This window comes from Staurois parvus, unplaced genomic scaffold (genome assembly GCF_062004578.1).
Source record: "Staurois parvus isolate SC_StPar_1 unplaced genomic scaffold, SC_StPar_1.0 ptg000675l, whole genome shotgun sequence".
In the NCBI taxonomy this organism is placed as follows: domain Eukaryota; kingdom Metazoa; phylum Chordata; class Amphibia; order Anura; family Ranidae; genus Staurois; species Staurois parvus.
This window is the reverse complement of record NW_028318471.1, coordinates 391,865-413,272: the sequence shown is the minus strand read 5'-3', so window position 1 is coordinate 413,272 and position 21,408 is coordinate 391,865. Positions and strand designations below refer to the sequence as shown.

The window sequence follows — 21,408 nt, the reverse complement described above, 5'->3', positions numbered from 1 at the left end:
TAGTAATTCATCCCCCATAGTAATTCATCCCCCATATAGTAATTCATCCCCCATAGTAATACATCCCCCATATAGTAATTCATCCCCCATATAGTAATTCATCCCCCATATAGTAATACATCCCCCATATAGTAATACACCCCCCATATAATAATTCATCCCCCATAGTAATACATCCCCCATATAGTAATTCATCCCCCATATAATAATTCATCCCCCATATAGTAATACATCCCCCATATAGTAATACATCCCCCATATAGTAATTCATCCCCCATATAATAATTCATCCCCCATATAGTAATTCATCCTCCATATAGTAATTCATCCCCCCTATAGTAATTCATTCCCCATATTAATTCATCCCCCATATTAAGTCCCCAAGTCCCCCCTGTGTCAATTCACTTACCTTTGCTCCGCGCGTTCCTCTCGCTGTATTCCCGCGCCGTTCCGGTCTTCAGGGCGGACTGTGAGAGGAGCCTAGCTCCTCTCACGTTCGTCACGCTGCCCCGCCTACACACATCCTGACAGCCAATCACTGGCTATCAGGATGTGAGTGGCAGCGAGACTGGCCAATCATTGCATTTGAGTCCCTGCCGCCCGAGAGGAGGGAGGGGAGCGGGCGCCCGGCACACAAGAGCCGCGGCTTGCCAACCACTGGGCTAAGCGATGTTGCGTGACCACCTGCAGCCAATGATGGACAAGCGGGGCATGTCATCACAAATCATATGAGTCGGGTGTGGGTCACCTCCGCCGAACCCCCGAAACTGACTCACCGAACCCCTGGGGTTCGATCGAACCCAGGTTAAGAACCACTGATCTATAGTAAAGAGGACCAGTCACAGATGCAGCATAGGTCAAGGAGCCAAAGATCTTGGCCTCCATCATAAATATGGAATTTAAGCAATAATGAAACAGAACCTAAGCAGGACTGTCTGTGTTCTGAACTTAGTGTTGCTGGGCTGTAGTCATCCTTAGCCTGAAATGATAGTTTTGCTATCACTAGGTTTTCACCTACCGATGCCCACCCCATGCAAAACGCGTTCCATTTGTGATCTGCTGAGGGTGTCAATAGAACATTAATGACGCCCCAAATGCAGTTCACAAACACTGCATTTGCTGGCACGGCGATCTATTTGCAATGTGTTTTAAAGAGTGTGGGCACTACTTTTGGTGCGGTGTGCTGTGATTATAACTCATTCAAAGTGAATGGAATGAAATTGTACCACATAGAATTACACGTGAATCATACGTTGGGGCAGGCTCCTAATGAGACAACGGATGGTATCCTGGGGGATTTCCTCCCAGATCTGGACCAGGGCATCACTGAGCTCCTAGACAGTCTGAGAAGCAATCTGGCGGCGTCGGATGGACTGAAACATGATATCCCAGAGATGTTCTATTGGATTTAGGTCAGGCGAGTGTGGGGGCCATTCAATGGTATCAATTCCTTCATCCTCCAGAAACTGCCTGCATACTCTCTCCACATGAGGCCGGGCATTGCCATGCACCAGGAGGAACCCAGGAACCACTGCACCAGTGTAGGTTCTTACAATGGGTCCAAGGATTTCATCCTGATACCTAATGGCAGTCAGGGGGCCATTGTCTAGCCTGTAGAGGTCTGTGCGTCCCTCCATGGATATGCCTCCCCAGACCATCACTGACCCACCACCAAAATGTTCATGCTGAACGATGTTACAGGCAGCATAATGTTCTCCACGGCTTCTCCAGACACTTTCATGTCTGTCACATGTGCTCAGGGTGAACCTGCTCTCATCTGTGAAAAGCACAGGGTGCCAGTGAAGGACCTGCCAATTTTGGTGTTCAATGGCAAATGCCAATGGAGCTCTATGGTGCCGGGCAGTGAGCACAGGGCTCACTAGAGGACGTCAGGCCCTCAGGACACCCTCATGAAGTCTGTTTCTGATTGTTTGGTCAGAGACCTTCACACCAGTGGCCTGGAGGTAATTTTGTAGGACTCTGGCGGTGCTCTTCTTGTTCCTCCTTGCACAAAGGAGCAGATACCGGTCCTACTGATGGGTTAAGGACCTTCTACGGCCCTGTCCAGCTCTCCTAGAGTAACTGTCGGCCTCCTGGAATCTCCTCCATGCTCTTGAGACTGTGCTGGGAGACAGGCCCGGACTGGGACATAACATAGGCCAGGGCATTTTAAACTGAGCAGCCAAGGAACCGGGGTGAGGGGAAGGGTGAGGAATGAGGTGGTGGGTGGGTGTTCATGGGGGCGGTTGATGACAGGATGTTCACGGAGTCTGGGTCCTCTGCAATGTGATGTAAAGGAGCACTGTGATATAAAAGGGAACTGCACTGTAAAGGTGCACTGTTTTGATTGGACTGCCCCTAGCAATCACAGAATCATAGCTCCCCCATATCACAGTGCCCCTTGCAGTTACGCCCCCATATTCTCTCTAATCAGACTGCCCCCTTTTACTCCCCTTTTACTCTCTGCCTCCCTTGCACAGTTCTACCTTTGGCAAAGAGACATCCCCATATGTTCAGCAAAGAGACATCCTAATCCAACAAAGAGAAATCCCCATCTAGAAAAGAGACATCCCCATCCAGCAAGGAGACATCCCAATCCAGCAAAGAGACATCCCAATTCAGCAAAGAGACAGTCCCATTGAGCTAAGAGACATCCCAATCCAGCAACGAGACATCCCATTCCACCAAAAATACATTCCATTCCAGCAGAGACAGCAAAGAGATGGCCCAGTGCAACAAAGAGACAGCCAAATCCAGCAAAGAGATAGCTCCATATAACAAAGAGACAGCCTAATCCAGCAAAGAGACAGCCCAGTCCAGCAGAGGGACAGCTCCATATAGCAAAGAGATGGCCCAATCCAGCAAAGAGACAGCCTAATCCAGCAAAGATACATCCCAATCTGGCAAAGAGACAGTCCAATCCAGCAAATAGCTCCATATAGCAAAGAGACAGCCCAGTCCAGCGCAGAGACAGCCCCATCCATCAGACAGCTCCATATAGCAAGGAGATGGCCCAATCCAGCAAAGAGACAGCTCCATATAGCAAAGAGATGGCCCAATCCAGCAAAGAGACAGCCTAATCCAGCAAAGAGACAGCCCAATCCAGCAAAGTGACAGCTCCATATAGCAAAGAGATGGCTCAATCCAGCAAAGAGACAGCTCCATATAGCAAAGAGACAGCCTAATCTAGCAAAGAGACATCCCAATCCAGCAAAGAGACAGCTTCATATAGCAAAGAGACATCCCAATCCAGCAAAGAGACAGCTCCATATAGCAAAGAGACAGCTCCATCCATCGCAGAGACAGCTCCATATAGCAAAGAGATGGCTCAGTCCAGCAAAGAGACAGCCCAATCCAGCAAAGAGACAGCTCCATATAGCAAAGAGATGGCCCAATCCTGCAAAGAGACAGCCCAGTCCAGCAAAGAGACAGCTCCATATAGCAAAGAGACAGCCCAATCCAGCGCAGAGACAGCACCATCCATCAAAGAGACAGCTCCATATAGGGAGAAGATGGCCCAATCCAGCAAACAGACAGCTCCATATAGCAAAGAGACAGTCTACTCTAGCAAAGAGACAGCCCAGTCCAGCAGAGAGACAGCTCCATATAGCAAAGAGACATTCCAATCCAGCAAAGAGACAGCTCCATATAGCAAAGAGAGAGTCCAATCCAGCGCAGAGACAGCCCCAATCAGCAAAGAGAGGGCCCAATCCAGCAAAGAGACAGCCCAATCCAGCAAAGAGATGGCTCCATATAACAAAGAGATGGCCCAATCCAGCAAAGAGACAGCCTAATCCAACAAAGAGACATCCCAATCCAGAAAAGAGACATCCCAATCCAGCAAAGAGACAGCTCCATATAGCAAAGAGACAACCCAATCCAGGAAGGAGATGGCCCAATCCAGCAAAGAGACAGCCTAATCCAGCAAAGAGACAGCCTAATCCCCGCCTCCCACACACACACACACCGCTGCTACAGAGCAGGATGTGTGGCTGCACTGCGCTCACCTTCCTCCGCTGTGCAGCCGTCATGGTCTCATGCAGTGTATTTCCAGCCTGGAAGGTATGTGTTCCCTGCTAGCAGGTCCTCTTCTGCACCTCGTAGTTTTATGGAACTGGTTCTGCTGTAGGCAAGGCCGCAGAGCAGGAGGCGAGCGGCAGCCATGGTCTCTAATAATCCTGTCCAGGCAGCAGTCACCACTTACCTACTGCTATGCGGCCTTGCCTACAACAGGGCCGGTTCCAGCAAACTACGGGGGCCCGGTCATCCACAGGCCACTCTTCCTAGGACATGCGGCCCTGGCCCAGCAAGCAAATGCCCGGTGTGCCCTATGGCCAGTCTGGGCCTACTGGGAGACATGGCAAACCTTCTGCACGTATTGATGTGCCATCCTGGAGGAGTTGGACTGCCTGTGCAACCTCTGTAGGGTCCAGGTATCGCCTCATGCTATCAGTAGTGACACTGACCCTAGCCAAATGCAAAACTAGTGAAAAACAGTCAGAAAAGAGGAGTAGGGAAAAAAATGTCAATGGCCTCCACCTGTAAAACCATTCCTGTTTTGGGGGTTGTCTCATTGTTGCCCATCTAGAGCACCTGTTGTTAATTTCATTAACACCAAAGCAGTTAAAACTGATTTTCAACCCCTTCTGCTACTTAACTTTAATTGTTTTGAGCAGTGTATGTACACAGGGACAGTTCTATACTATTTTGCACCCTAGGCAAGACCAGCTACTTGCACCCCCAATCCCCCTCTTCTAGTGTAAATCCCCCCCAATCCCCTCTCCTAGCACAACCCCCCTCCTGGCACAAATCCCCTCCGATCCTCCCTTCTAGCACAAACCTCCCTCCAATCCCCCCTCCTAGCACCAATCCCTCCTCCCAGCCAATCCTTTTCCTTCAATCCCCCCACCTAGGACCAATTTCCCCAAATTACCATTTCTAGCACAAACCCTTCCCCCCAACCCAAATCCCCCTCCTAGCACAATTCCCCCATCTCCTCCTTCTAACACACATCCCTCTCTTCTAGCATAAATCCCCCCCAATCCCCTCTCTAGCACAGCCCCCCTCCTAGCACAAATCCCCCACAATCCTCCCTCCTAGCACAAACATCCCCCTCCTAGCACCAATCCCTGCCATCCCCCCTCCTAGCACAAATCCCCCCAATCCCTCCACCTAGCCAATCCTTTTCCTTCAATCCCCCCACCTAGGACAAATGCCCCCAAATCCCTACTCTAGCTAAATTAACCTTCCCAGTATAAAATCCGCCCACTTTACCCAAATTACCCCCCCCCTTTAGCACAAATCCCCCTCCCAAAAACCTCCCTCTTACTCCTAACACATGTCCCCCAATTCCTTCTCCTAGCACAAATACCCCCTCCCCCCATCATCCCCATTAACCTTCCCAGCACAAATAGCCCCCATCCCCCCTCTTGCACAAACCTCCAATCTCAGCACAAATAATTGTTACCCCCCTTCTTTCATTGTCTACAGTTCCCCCAGCCTGGTAGCTCCTCCCCAAACTTCCAGACGGGAAACCAGGTAGAGGTGCCGGCTGTGCTCTCACTCCTGTCATTGGAGTGATCCTCCATACAGCAGATGACACAGGATCACTCTTGGAATCCGGCTGTACACAGTTTGATTACCCCACCCCCTATCTCCTCCAATGACCGCTCCTCTCCCGGCAGCAGGGAGCCAGGGAATGACTCAAATACTGAACATGTCAATGTAAGAGTGATCCTGTGTCATCTACTTTATGGAGGATCACTCCACTGACAGGAGAGGAGAGCACAGCCCGCACCTCCCACCTCTCTCCTGTCATTTCTCCAACCCCAGCACCCCCCTAAATCTGGCCATGGTGGACAGCAGGGAAACCAGTGGCCGAGGCTGCACCCTAGTCAGCTGCCTAGTTCTCCTAGTAGTAGCACTGACCCTGTATATACAGTATATCAGACCTAAAAGAGGGACTGTTTGCTGCAGAGAGCAGAAAGATGGAGGGATTCTGGTCAGAAAGAGGGATGTTTGGAAGGTATGATTACAATTCTCCTATTGTCTCCGGTTTTCTGCAGGGCTTTGAGTGGGACCTGAAAGGCGTTCCTCTGGATACAAATGCTGAACTCCATGCTGTCGTCAAAGACCATGAGACGATGGGGAGAAACCGGTAAAGTGTCTATATTTATTATTCTGTTTTGATGTATATTATTAGTCTGTGTACACACAGGTATATTTTATAGCTGAAGTTTAGCTATGGCAATTTTACCATAATTACATTGGCCAGCTTGGATCAATGTAAACATGTGTGTGCTATACAGTGCCTTGAAAAAGTATTCATACCCCTTGAAATTTTCCACATTTTGTCCTGTTACAATCAAAAACATAAATGTATTTTATTGGGATTTAATGTGATAGACCAACACAAAGTGGCACATAATTGTGAAGTGGAAGGAAAATGATAAATGGTTTTCTAAATTTTTTACAAATAAATATCTGAAAAGTGTGGCGTGTATTTGTATTCAGCCCCCTTTACTCTGATACTCCTAACTAAAATGTAGTGGAACCAATTGCCTTCAAAAGTCACCTAATTAGTAAATAGAGTCCACCTGTGTGTGAATCTGTCTACAGGACAACTATTAGTCATGCACTCCACAAACCTGGCAAGAAGAAAGCCATTGTTTAAAGAAAGAAATAAGAAGTCCGGTTTGCCGTTTGCGAGAAGCCATGTGGAGGACACAGCAAACATGTGGAAGAAGGGGCTCTAATCAGATGAGACCAAAATTTAATTTTTGGTCCTAAAAGAAAAACGCTATGTGCTGCAGAAAACTAACACTGCACATCACCCTGAACACACCATCCCCACCGTGAAACATGGTGGTGGCAGCATTATGTTGTGGGGATGCTTTTCTTCAGCAGGGACAGGGAAGCTGGTCAGAGTTGATGGGAAGATGGATGGAGCCAAATACAGGGTAATCTTAGAAGAAAACCTGTTAGAGTCTGCAAAAGACTTGAGACCGGGGTGGAGGTTCACCTTCAAACAGGACAACGACCCAAAACATCCAGCCAGAGCTACAATGGAATGGTTTACATCAAAGCATATTCATGTGTTAGAATGGCCCAGTCACAGTCCAGACCTAAATCCAATGGAGATACTGTGGCAAGACTTGAAAATTGCTGTTCCCAGACGCTCTCCATCCAATCTGAAGAAGAATGGGCAGAAATGTCCCTCTCTAGATGTGCAAAGCTGGTAGAGACGTCCCCAAAAAGACTTGCAGCTGGAATTGCAGGGAAAGGGGGTCCTACAAAGTATTGACTCCGGGGGGCTGAATACAAATGCCGCCACACTTTTCACATATTTATTTGTCAAACATTTTGAAAACCATTTCTCATTTTCCTTCCACGTCACAATTATATGCCACTTTGTGTTGGTCTATCACATCAAATCCCAATAAAATACATTTACGGTTTTGGTTGTAACACGACAAAATGTGGAACATTTCAAGGGGTATGAATACTTTTTAAAGGCACTGTACCTGTAGGATCCCTTTGGAAGCTGGAAACCACTGAAGGACCGCTACTCCAGTGATCTCCACTAGCTTCTGGATCCAATGTTGAGCGACTGCCCTGCTGCACTGTGAACACAGGCGGTCGGCCACTCAGCACTGGTGCCATTCAGAGAACAATTTGTGTCTTCTCAATGAATGAAAAGCATTTTCTGATTCCATATAATTGTGCAATATACACTCACCAGCCACTTTTTTAGGTCCACCTTGCTAGTTCTGGGTTGGACCCCCTTTTGCCTTCAGAACTGCCTTCATTCTTCATGGCATAGATTCAACAAGGTGTTGGAAACATTCCTCAGAGATTTTGGTCCATATTGAAATGAGTTACTGTTGCCTTTCTGTCATCTGCAACCAGTCTGCCCATTCTCCTCTGATCTCTGACATTAACAAGGCATTTTCATCCACACAACTGCCACTCACTGGATATTTTCTCTTTTTCTGACCATTCTCTGTAAACCCTAGAGATGGTTGTGCGTGAAAATCCCAGTAGTGAAATACTCAGACCAGCCCATCTGGCACCACAACCATGCCATGTTCAAAGTCACTTAAATCCCCTTTCTTCCCCATTCTGATGCTCAGTTTGAACTTCAAGTCGTCTTCACCACGTCTAGATACCTAAATGCATTGCTGGTATGTTATTGGCTGATTAGCAATTTGTGTTACCAAGCAATTGAACAGGAATACCCAATAAAGTGGCCGATGAGTGTAGACTTTCAGTGACAGAATTGTATGACCTATCGGATACATTCATGGGAAGGTTTTAGGAAATAAACAACTGTTTTCATGGAAGACAAAGGATCAGTCTTGGCAGAAAATTTCCTCAAACTCCACCAATTTTTTTTTTTTTTGTGTCATTATTTTTGAGCATGATTGAATCCAGGGGCAGACTGACAACTCATGGGGCCCCCGGGCAATAGGGGATCATTGGGCCCCTGTGTCCTTGCCTAAACTCAAAAAAACCTATGAAAAAAGGTACCAGGGGCATCTTATGGGGCCCCCTACCGACCCCGGGCCCTGGGGCAGTGCCCGAGTTTCCAAATGGTCAGTCCGCCCCTGATTGAATCTATGATTTACTGTTTTTTGCAGAAACGCACTACAGTCCATTTAACATGGTGTCCTATGGAACACATTCACATCTATGCTTTTTTGAGCCGCTGCGTTTTTGGAAAGGGTCAGGGACTTTTTTTTAAAAGCAAAAAACAGCATTTTTGCTACAATAGAGTTCAATGGAGATGCTGCTGAAATGCATGGTAGTGTGTTTTTGCTTCGTTTTTGCTGCATTTTTATTCTGCCCAGTGACAGAAAAATTGCACTTTAACAAAATAAAATAAATCTCAGTAAAATGCATCAAAAACGCGTCAGAAAACGCAAACCAAACTGCAAAAAGCATCTGGAGAAAGCATCAAATGCAAAATGCACATATATAAAGCAAGCCTTACATACAGTATTACTACATTACCCGTACACTTCTCTGCCCTACCAAAGGGAACGCCTGCGTCAAAGGGAGGCGCAACTTCTTGCATGCATTGCCGCTTTGCGCTTTACGTTGGTCCTTCTATGTCGAGGTGTTGGCTGATGCAGGGTCAATGCCGTGGTATATGTTCTGAAGAAGAATCCAGGTTCACATTTTCCCTGGAGAGAAATGGGTTTAGAAATGCCTACCACGTTCTGTTACGAGCAGGGGCGGACTGACCATTTGGAAACTCGGGCACTGCCCGAGGGCCCGGGGTCAGTAGGGGGCCCCATGAGATTCCCCTGGTACCTTTTTCATAGGCTTTTTTGAGTTTGGGCAAGGACACAAGGGCCCCATGATCCCCTATTGCCCGGGGGCCCCATGAGTTGTCAGTCTGCCCCTGGTTACGAGTCTCAAAAACAATGGAAAAAAAACAATGGAAAAGTCGATGTTCCCCCAACATTATGTATGGGCCAGCCTACGGGTTCATTTACACTGCAGCTGATAAACTCACGTTTAGGAGCTGTTCAGCGTTTTTTTCAGCAGCCCCTGAACTCTCCCTAATGTTTTCCTATGTGTCCATGTACACATCTTCATTTACAGTCATTTACAGGCATTTGAGTTTACAGTTTTTTTTTAATGCAGAAAACTTGCATTCAGCAGTCGATTTTATCAGCGTTTCAAAATGCAAAACGCTTGTAAACGTGGCAAATCGCGTTTATAAGCGTATGCAAATTTTTTTGAACTTTTCCAGTTCCCAATGCTATCCAAAAGCCTTTTTTCATCATGAGAAATGCATGCAAAGCTTCTTCAAGATACTCAGATGGACAAAACACTGAACACAGGATGTTCCTACCAAGCTTGTCACACATTGTAATGAACAATTCACATCTCAGACCTCTCCCACCCTTGGAAACAAAAGATATGTTAATGACAATTCACACCTCAAATTCCTCATGAAGACCCCCTGCCAGGTGACCTTAATGACTCCCTCCACCAGACACCTTTCCCACCCTTGGAAACAAAAGAAATGTTAATGAGCAACTCACACCTAAGCTGATCTCAACACATACTGCTGTCTCTGCTTCTACTCTCTGTATTTCTCTGAAACAGTCTGAAATAGTTAATAATTTACCACTTTTCAGTGCATTCTTGGCATTTGGGAGGTTCTCCTGTGCTTATCTTTAAAAATCGATTCTAAATGCAAACGCACATAAAGGCGTTATGCAAATGCGGCTAAACAGACGTTTTTTAACCTACATTTTCCAGCAGTCATTTTCCATCGTTCAGAAGTGTCCTGTGTGCATGGGGCCTAATAGTCTGCTGAGTAATGAGCCTTCCATGAAAATGTCTTTCTTAGGAACTCAGCCAGCCAGTGTCCACTTCCTCTGTCCTATTTTTATTTCTGACTTGGATTTCCAGCGGCATGTTGTGGCCCGCCTGTCCCTTGTGGGCTTACCATCTCCCGTCCAAGCAGGGAGAACCTATTAAACAGCAGTCCAGGGCTGTAAGTATTGCAATCAGTAAACTGCTGATTCCATCCAGAGAACATTGCAAATGTGTTGAAGACACAATATCCCCGCAATTTACTTTTCATTTTATTTGATTATAATCCATTGTAGCATTCAGCATCATTCTACTGATGTGTAGAAGGAACAGCGAAAAAAATACGCTGCACTTCTTCCACTTTATTGATGTAATAATGAGATTATAAGCGCTAGTTTTAAAACGCGTTAACGTCTTTTGTTCCGGACACTGTATGTGATATTTCTTATGAATACATTAATAAAGTGGAAGAAGTGCAGTGGATTCTGGATTTTTTTGCTTTTCGTTTTTTTCGCTTTTTCTGTGTTGCTGCAGATGAGCTGTGCGTGCGCCTTCACTCATTCTGGTCGGTGGGATACGGGCTCTAATCACCTGGAGCAGCTTTGGTTGGTGGAGTGTAGAACTTGGGAATAGATCTTAATGGAAACTTGAGGCAAACTAGCATTTGAGCCAGTCAGCAGGTCAGTGGGGTCCACTGATAAGTAATCTGTATCTAAGGTGACAGTGTGTGTCTTGTCAGATAGTGGAGGAGGAAGCAGTGCTGGATCAGTAATCTGTATATAAGGTGGCAGTGTGTGTCTTGTCAGATAGTGGAGGAGGAAGCAGTAATGGATCAGTAATCTGTATCTAAGGTGGCAGTGTGTGTCTTGTCAGATAGTGGAGGAGGAAGCAGTGCTGGATCAGTAATCTGTATATAAGGTGGTAGTGTGTGTCTGGTCAGATAATGGAGGAGAAAGCAGTGATGGATCAGTAACCTGTATATAAGGAGGCAGTGTGTGTCCTGTCATATAGTGGAGGAGGAAGCAGTAATGGGTCAGTAATCTGTATATAAGGTGGCAGTGTGTGCCTTGTCAGATAGTGAAGGAGAAAGCAGTGATGGATCAGTAATCTGTATATAAGGTGACAGTGTGTGTCTGGTCAGATAGTGGAGGAGGAAGCAGTGCTGGATCAGTAATCTGTATATAAGGTGACAGTGTGCGCCTTGTCCGATAGTGGAGGAGGAAGCAGTGCTGGGTCAGTAATCTGTATATAAGGTTTGACAGTGTGTATCTTGTTAGATAGTGGAGGAGGAAGCAGTGATGGATCATTAATCTGTATATAAGGTGACAGTGTTGGGTTGATTTACTAAAACTGAAGAGTGCAAAGTCTGGTGCAGCTCTGCATAGAAACCAATCAGCTTCCAGGTTTTATTGTCAAAGCTTAATTGAACAAGCTGAAGTTAAAAGGTGATTGGCTGCCGTGCAGATGTACCAGATTCTGAGTGCTCCAGTTTTAGTAAATCTCCCCCTGTGTGTCAGATAGTGGAGGAGGAAGCAGTGCTGGATCAGTAATCTGTATATAAGGCGACAGTGTGTATCTGGTCAGATAGTGGAGGAGGAAGCAGTGCTGGATCAGTAATCTGTATATAAGGTGACAGTGTGTGCCTTGTCATATAGTGGAGGAGGAAGCAGTGCTGGATCAGTAATCTGTATATAAGGCGACAGTGTGTATCTGGTCAGATAGTGGAGGAGGAAGCAGTGCTGGATCAGTAATCTGTATGTAAGATGACAGTGTGTGTCTGGTCATATAGTGGAGGAGGAAGCAGTGCTGGATCAGTAATCTGTATGTAAGATGACAGTGTGTGTCTGGTCATATAGTGGAGGAGGAAGCAGTGCTAGATCAGTAAAGCTGGCCATACATGGTTCAGTTCTTTTTGCTGAGCCAGCGGGTTGAATAAATAAACTGAACTGATTCCCTCATTCACACATTTACTAAAACTGAAGAGTGCAAAGTCTGGTGCAGCTCTGCATAGAAACCAATCAGCTTCCAGGTTTTATTGTCAAAGCTTAAATGAACAAGCTGCACCAGAGCCTGAGTGCTCCAATTTTAGTAAATCTCCCCCTGTGTTTGATAGCGGAGGAGGAAGCAGTTCTGGATCATTAATCTGTATATAAAGAGACAGTGTGTATCTGGTCATATAGTGGAGGAGGAAGCAGTGCTGGATCAGTAATCTGTATATAAGGTGGCAGTGTGTGTCTTGTCATATAGTGGGGGAGGAAGCAGTGCTGGATCAGTAATCTGTATAGAAGGTGGCAGTGTGTGTCTAGTCAGATAGTGGGGGAGGAAGCAGTGCTGGATCAATAATCTGTATATAAGGTGACTGTGTGTGTCTAGTCAGATAGTGGAGGAGGAAGCAGTGCTGGATCAGTAATCTGTATAGAAGGCGGCAGTGTGTGTCTGGTCATATAGTGGAGGAGGAAGCAGTGCTGGATCAGTAATCTGTATAGAAGGTGACAGTGTGTGTCTGATCAGAAAGTGGAGGAGGAAGCAGTGCTGGATCAGTAATCTGTATATAAGGTGACAGTGTGTGTCTGGTCAGATAGTGGAGGAGGAAGCAGTGCTGGATCAGTAATCTGTATAGAAGGTGACAGTGTGTGTCTGATCAGAAAGTGGAGGAGGAAGCAGTGCTGGATCAGTAATCTGTATATAAGGTGGCAGTGTGTGTTTTGTCATATAGTGGAGGAGGAAGCAGTGCTGGATCAGTAATCTGTATATAAGGTGACAGTGTGTGTCTGGTCAGAAAGTGGAGGAGGAAGCAGTGCTGGATCAGTAATCTGTATAGAAGGTGACAGTGTGTGTCTGGTCAGAAAGTGGAGGAGGAAGCAGTGCTGGATCAGTAATCTGTATATAAGGTGACAGTGTGTGTCTGGTCAGATAGTGGAGGAGGAAGCAGTGCTGGATCAGTAATCTGTATATAAGGTGGCAGTGTGTGTTTTGTCATATAGTGGAGGAGGAAGCAGTGCTGGATCAGTAATCTGTATATAAGGTGGCAGTGTGTGTCTGGTCAGAAAGTGGAGGAGGAAGCAGTGCTGGATCAGTAATCTGTATATAAGGTGGCAGTGTGTGTCTGGTCAGAAAGTGGAGGAGGAAGCAGTGCTGGATCAGTAAAGCTGGCCATACATGGTTCAGTTCTTTTTGCTGAGCCAGCGGGTTGAATAAATAAAGTGAACTGATTCCCCCATTCACACATTGGAAGTGGATGGGGGAATCCTCCCCGCTGTGCTATTGTATTCTGACCATGGACAGACTTCCCCGCTGTCAGAATACACAGATCAGTGTTGCAGCCTGTTGCCTGCAGTGCTGATTGAGCGGATTTATGTGACAAGGAGGTTGAACAGAAGTGGATCCCCAGAGTCTCCCTTCCGCTGTGTCCCCCCCAATTGTACGGAGACATTCTTTCTCTTGTGATGTGTGAAGTTCATTCCACTCTGTCTGACCTCCTCCATTTCTCCGGGTTTTTCTATTCTCAGCAGGAAGATTGATATCACAGCCCAGCAATGCTTAATATAAACTCTCAGCTTCCTGAGACCTCGGAGTTCAGGGAATCCTTTCTGAGGAATCCAGTAAATGTTCTCTTAAAGGAGAGCTCCAGCTTTATCCCCATCCTTTATGTGCCCCCACCTTCTTGAGCTGTCCCTCTCCATGTAAGGAGGGACTCTATTGGGCACACATGAATTTAAGGGGGGATTCTGCTGGGGTCATATAGATGTAAGGGGGGACTCTGCTGGGCAAACATGGATGTAAGGGGGGACTCTGCTGGGGTCATATAGATGTAAGGGGGAACTCTGCTGGGCAAACATGGATGTAAGGGGGGACTCTGCTGGGCAAACATGGATGTAAGGGGGGACTCTGCTGGGGTCATATAGATGTAAGGGGGAACTCTGCTGGGCACACATGGATGTAAGGGGGGACTCTGCTGGGGTCATATAGATGTAAGGGGGGAACTCTGCTGGGCACACATGGATGTAAGGGGGGAACTCTGCTGGGCACACATAGATGTAAGGGGGGACTCTGCTGGGCACATATGGATGTAAGGGGGGACTCTGCTGGGCCCACATGGATGTAGGGGGGACTCTGCAGGGCACACATGGAAATAAGGGGGGACTCTACTGGGCACACAAGGATTTAAGGGGGGACTCTGTTGGGCACACATGGATGTAAGGGGAACTCTGCTGGGCACACATGGATGTAAGGGGGGACTCTGCTGGGCAATGCTTAATACAGGGGGTGGCTCTGCTGGTCGGTCCTAGATATAAGGGGGACTTGTTCTTTCATTGTATTTATTCATTTATAAAACGGAATTTTTTGGCCCGCAAATATTTGTAAAATCTCTGCTGTGGCCCTCATACTGCAGATCAGAGAGTCCTGGTGTATAGAGTGCTAATGGATGTTCATCCTGAGCCGGAAAACGGAACCTCTTTATATCCGCTAGACCAGAGACTGCACCGTCCAACCACACAATCTGCAGAACGTCCACCAGTCTGATATGGATCCCATCCTGAGAGAGGAGAACCATCGATACCCCAACCCAGCCGTGTGTTACTGTTTATATATCTAGCCACATTATCCCTCGCTGGCTCTCTCTCTCATCTATTTCCTTTCTTTCTTTCATTCATTCTTTCTTTCTTTCTTTCATCTTTCTATCTATCTATGTTTTTTCTCTTTCTCTGTCTTTCTTTTTTTCTCTTTATTTCTCTCTCTCTCTCTCTCTTTCTTTCTTCTTTCTATCTATCTATGCTCTCCCTCCCCCCCCTCTCTCTCTCTCTCTTTCTTTTTCATTTTCGCTCTTTCTTTCTTTCTTTCTTTCTTTCTTTCTTTCTTTCTTTCTTTCTTTCTTTCTTTCTTTCTTTCCTTCTTTCCTTCCTTCTTTATTTCTTTCTTTCTCTTTCCTTCTCTCTTCCTCTTTTTCTCTTTCCTTCCCTTTCTTTCTATCTTTCTTTCTTCCTCTTTTTCTCTTTCTTTCCCTCTTTTTCTTTCTTTCTTTCTTTCTTTCTTTCTTTCTTTCTTCTTTCTATCTATCTATGTTTTTTCTCTTTCTCTGTCTTTCTTTTTTTCTCTTTATTTCTCTCTCTCTCTCCCCCTCTCTCTCTTTCTTTCCTCTCCCCCCCCCTCTCTCTCTCTCTTTCTTTTTCATTTTCTCTCTCTCTTTCTTTCTTTCTTTCTTTCCTTCCTTCTTTCCTTCTTTCTCTTTCCTTCTCTATTCCTCTTTTTCTCTTTCTTTCCCTTTCTTTCTATCTTTCTTTCTTTCTTCCTCTTTTTCTCTTTCTTTCCCTCTTTTTCTTTCTTTCTTTTTTTCTTTCTTTCTTTCTTTCTTTCTTTCTTTCTTTCTTTCTTTCTTTATCTCTCCCCCTCTCTCTCTACCTCTCCCTCTCCCCCTCTCTCTCTTTCTTTCTTTCTTTCTTTCTTTCTTTCTACTGTATCTATCTATGTCTCTGGAATTTCCCCGGAGTTTTGGTGAGCGGAGCCCAGCTGGGCTCCATTGTGTTCTGGAAGGTTCTTGGTGTTCCCGTCCTTCTATATTAATAGTGGAGAGATAAGATGTTTTTCTTCCACGGCTCGGTGTTTGCTGGTGGTGGGGAGTCTCTTTCCTCCATCACTCACAGCAGGCAGAGAGGTTTCCTCCATCCATTTCCTGTGTTTGTTCCTCGGGAAGAAGTGACAGTCCTTGTATGAACGGACAATTCCTCCATTTACACCCTGACTATAAATATAATCCTGGTTATGGTGTTTGTCTGCCAGATGAAGTGTTGGATTCTTCCATCTCCATCCTCGCAGGATCCCATACAGTGCTGTACAGACTGTCCCGGGTTCTGAATCTGCAAATCTTGATCCTCCTGAACAGAGGGAAGCAGATTTCTCCGATGTAATCCTGTGAGGACAGGAAGCGATGGGAATCCTCTAGCGGGGACACATCACATTTTTATTAGTATTTGAACTTCTAACAATCATCTATTGGTAAAACTAAGAGAGTGACACCCCAGAACAACCCGCCCTGTGTGCTTGATAACACAATTCATTCTTGAATGGAATCCATATAAAAGAACAAAAATATCCCTATCCTAGAAGAAACTAAACTGTAATCTGATTATATTTCGCCTTCCCTGGTCCCTCCCTCTCTCTTCATAAATATGTAAATATTTAATGAGTTTCTTAAAATGCTTTCTTTTTTCATTACGTTCTTTATTTTAAACCTGATGATGTAATCACTGGGTCTCTGTGCTTCTCTATGCAATGCAGGTAGTTATTTTCACCTAGAGAACCTGCAAATAACACACTTCCTGTCCTAGGGTGACAACGCTTACTCCCCTGCTGTATCTACGGAGGGAGCCACGGTTGTCACCCAGGCTGGACTTCAAACCTGTCTCCCTGCATTTATCTTCATTCCATGGTGGATTGCTGGGACTAGTCGTTTATACAATATTGTCTGGTTGGAGTTAGGCTTTAATATTTCTATTTGGTAAATGTATCATCGCTTTTTTTCTAGATTCCTGGGAGAGACCCGGGTGCAGCTAAGGGACTTATTCAATTCTGTCAACCTGACCGCCACCTATAACTCTCCCCTATTGGACAACAAGAAGCAGAGTACCGGGGTGAGTAGAAGAGGGGGGTGAATTTTATCCCTGTACAGGGACAATACACTCTGCAATCTGGGGGCCACACACTCTGCAATCTGGGGGCCACACACTCTGCAATCTGGGGCCATACACTCTGCAATCTGGGGGCCATACACTCTGCAATCTGGGGGCCATACACTCTGCAATCTGGGGGCCATACACTCTGCAATCTGGGGGCCATACACTCTGCAATCTGGGGCCATTCACTCTGCAATCTGGGGCCATTCACTCTGCAATCTGGGAGCCATACACTCTGCAATCTGGGGGCCATTCACTCTGCAATCTGGGAGCCATACACTCTGCAATCTGGGGGCCATACACTCTGCAATCTGGGGGCCATACACTCTGCAATCTGGGGGCCATACACTCTGCAATCTGGGGCCATTCACTCTGCAATCTGGGAGCCATACACTCTGCAATCTAAGGGCCATACACTCTGCAATCTGGGAGCCATACACTCTGCAATCTGGGAGCCATACACTCTGCAATCTGGGGGCCATTCACTCTGCAGTCTGGGGGCCATACAGTCTGCAATCTGGGGGCCATACTCTGCAATCTGGGGGCCATTCACTCTGCAATCTGGGGGCCATACACTCTGCAATCTGGGGGCCATTCACTCTGCAATCTGGGGGCCATACAGTCTGCAATCTGGGGGCCATACTCTGCAATCTGGGGGCCATACTCTGCAATCTGGGAGCCATACACTCTGCAATCTGGGGGCCATACTCTGCAATCTGGGGGCCATACACTCTGCAATCTGGGGGCCATACGCCCGGAACAGGGGCAGACTGACAACTCATGGGGCCCCTAAGCAATAGGGGATCATGGGGCCCTCGGGCAATAAGGGATCATGGGGCCCCTGTGTCCTTGCCCAAACTCAAAAAAGCCTATGAAAAAGGTACCAGGGGCATCTCATGGGGCCCCCTACTGACCCCAGGCCCTCGGGTAGTGCCTGAATTTCCAAATGGTCAGTCCACCCCTGGACCGGAAGGTGTGTTGTATACATGGCAGCCACTGTTTATCTCTAATCTGCTTATATTTTGCCTTCTCTGATCCTTCTTTCCCCTCCTCAATGCAATAATTGGATGTATCCATTTTCATGACATCACTGGGTCTCTGTGCTTCTCTATGCAATGCAGGCAGATCATGGCTGGTGGGAGGGGCCAGCAGGGTGGTGAACATATCTTCCTGAAAACGTCACAGCCCTCTGCCTCAGTACTCCTCTCAAGAACCCTTAGGCTGGCCATACATGGGTCGAATTCCGAATTATCTTTCGTTTGAAAATCGGTCCTAAGAATAATCGACCGATTTTCACTCTGTTAGTGGGCCACTTTTCGTGGTTCCTCCCCATTTTGTTTGTCGGGTATGTGGGAAAATTCATGAAAAACGGCCGATTTTTGAAATTATTGGTGGCACCATCGGATTACAGAACGAAGAACGTTTTCGATTGAAAAATGATTCGGAATTCGACCCATGTATGGCCTGCTTTAGTCCTGGTGCAAGCAGTAGGCTGGCTCTTGGGAGGAGTTATACAAATATCAGAATGCCTTGAAGGGTGGGTGTCAGTCGGGAGGAGTGGGCGGTCCTAGGCAGGCAGTCGGCCTAGATTGACCCTGAAAGTCTATTAAAAAACTGAAATCCAATCAATGAAAGGGGCAGACCAGGGACATTCAGACTTGGGAGGAATGGGCTAGATCAGGGGTGGGCAACTGTGGCCCTCTAGCTGTTGTAGAACTACAAGTCCCATGAGGCATTGCAAAACTGACAGTTACAAGCATGACTCCCAAAGGCAGAGGCATGATGGGACTTGTAGTTCACCAACAGCTGGAGGCCCACAGTTGCCAACCCCTGGGCTAGATGATGTTCAATGACCTCCATCCCCATCAACACACTAATGAAAGTTTTAATGAAAATGTTTCCATTTTCAATACACGTCTTATTTTAGATCCAGTGATGACATCACTGGGTCTCTGTGCTTCTTTATGCAATGCAGGCAGATCATGACTGGAGGGAGGGGCCAGCAGGATGCACATGTGATGCTGAGTCTCCATGAATTTTTGCATTATCACAAAGATCCCGTTTCTTGGACTACAGAATGATAAGCCTTATGTTCTGGAGATCTGAGAGTGGGAGCCGTTGAGTAGTTTTGCAGAAGACCCTGGGTGCTACCGACATGTTTCACCCCCTTCACTACCAGACCATTTTTCAGTTTTCTGCTCTGTGATCCTTTGACTGACAATTACTCCGCCATGCAGCACTGTACCCAAAGGAATTTTAGAAAAAAATTTTGAGACAGACAGAGCTTTCTGTTGGCGGTACTTTAAGTGTCACTAAACCCACAACAGTACAATCAGTCTGTAGATGCAGTAAAGCATGCTTGTTATACTCACTGTGGAACCTAAGGGGTTAATCCTCTGCATTGTGTAAAGAGGCTGTTTGATCCTGTCTTCTCTGATCCTCCCCTTCTTCCAGTGCTCCCCTCTTAGCTCCTGATAAGACATATCGTGTGGAGTCACTGTGCACATGCTCAGTTTGGTGTGTATTGTTTGAGAGGTATTTTTTTTTTTCTTGGGAGAGGGCATGTGATCAGCACAGGGCAAATCAGCACTGTCCAGACAGAGTCAGGGGTTCTGCATCCTTCTAGAGCAGAAAGAAAACTCCTCCTACAAGCTTTAACCAGTGCTCTGCTGAACACTGATAGAAGTCTTAAGACTGCTATATACTGCTGATGAGAAAAAGTATTTAGCAGTTTATATTTACTAAAATAATTGGATTTTTCATGTTGTGTGTACTGTGGGAGACCAGATATAGTGAATGCAGGGTCCGGGGAGACCGGATATAGTGAATGCAGGGTCCGGGAAGAGCGGATATAGTGAATGCAGGGTCCAGAGAGACCAGATATAGTGAATGCAGGGTCTGGAGAGACCGGATATAGTGAATGCAGGGTCCGGGGAGACCGGATATAGTGAATGCGGGGTCCGGGGAGACCAGATATAGTGGATGCAGGGTCTTGGGAGACCAGATATAGTGAATGCAGGGTCCAGGGAGACTAGATATAGTGAATGCAGGGTCCAGGGAGACCGGATATAGTGAATGCGGGGTCTGGAGAGACCGGATATAGTGAATGCAGGGTCCGGGGAGACCAGACATAGTGAATGCAGGGTCCGGGGAGACCAGATATAATGAATGCAGAGTCCAGGGAGACCGGATATAGTGAATGCGGGGTCCGGGGAGACCAGATATAGTGAATGCAGGGTCCAGGGAGACCAGACATAGTGAATGCAGGGTCCGGGGAGACCAGATATAATGAATGCAGAGTCCAGGGAGATCAGATATAGTGAATGCAGGGTCCTGGGAAATCAGATATAGTGAATGCAGGGTCCGGGGAGAGCGGATATAGTGAATGCAGGGTCCGGGGAGAGCGGATATAGTGAATGCAGGGTCCGGGGAGAGCGGATATAGTGAATGCAGGGTCCTGGGAGATCGGATATAGTGAATGCAGGGTCCAGGGAGAGCGGATATAGTGAATGCAGGGTCCGGGGAGAGCGGATATAGTGAATGCAGGGTCCGGGGAGAGCGGATATAGTGAATGCAGGGTCCGGGGAGAGCGGATATAGTGAATGCAGGGTCCGGGGAGACCGGATATAGTGAATGCAGGGTCCGGGGAGACCAGATATAGTGAATGCAGGGTCCGGGGAGACCAGATATAGTGAATGCAGGGTCCGGGGAGATCAGATATAGTGAATGCAGGGTCCGGGGAGATCAGATATAGTGAATGCAGGGTCCGGGGAGATCAGATATAGTGAATGCAGGGTCCGGGGAGATCAGATATAGTGAATGCAGGGTCCGGGGAGAGCAGATATAGTGAATGCAGGGTCCGGGGAGAGCAGATATAGTGAATGCAGGGTCCGGGGAGACCAGATATAGTGAATGCAGGGTCCAGGGAGACCAGATATAGTGAATGCAGGGTCCGGGGAGACCAGATATAGTGAATGCAGGGTCCGGGGAGACCAGATATAATGAATGCAGGGTCCAGGGAGATCAGATATAGTGAATGCAGGGTCCTGGGAAATCAGATATAGTGAATGCAGGGTCCGGGGAGACCAGATATAGTGAATGCAGGGTCTGGGGAGAGCAGATATAGTGAATGCAGGGTCCTGGGAAATCAGATATAGTGAATGCAGGGTCCTGGGAAATCAGATATAGTGAATGCAGGGTCCGGGTAGTAACACTAAAGTCAGAGCTAAAAAAAATAAAAGTCAGGAGCTACAAACTGTATCTGCTGACTTTTAAAAAACAGCCACCCACCTGTCCTCACCACGGCTGGTTTCACCAACTGTCCTCGCTCCCCGGGATCGGCATCTTTAGTGTGAGCACCGGGCTGTGACAGCTTGCGGCTTCACAGCCGGGTGCCCACTAAGCA

General features: G+C 46.9%; 1 protein-coding gene across 6 annotated transcripts in view; it reads left to right on the top strand.

Annotated features, from left to right (window-relative positions):
- DYSF (dysferlin) overlaps positions 1–21,408 on the top strand; it is a 396,353-nt gene that overhangs the window by 81,763 nt on the left and 293,182 nt on the right. For all 6 annotated transcript variants that reach the window (XM_089652230.1, XM_089652225.1, XM_089652229.1 and 3 more), the window contains exons 3-4: positions 6,066–6,157; positions 16,856–16,961. In XM_089652230.1, coding sequence (XP_089508356.1) covers positions 6,066–6,157; positions 16,856–16,961 — 198 coding nt within the window. The remainder of the gene's footprint in view (positions 1–6,065; positions 6,158–16,855; positions 16,962–21,408) is intronic.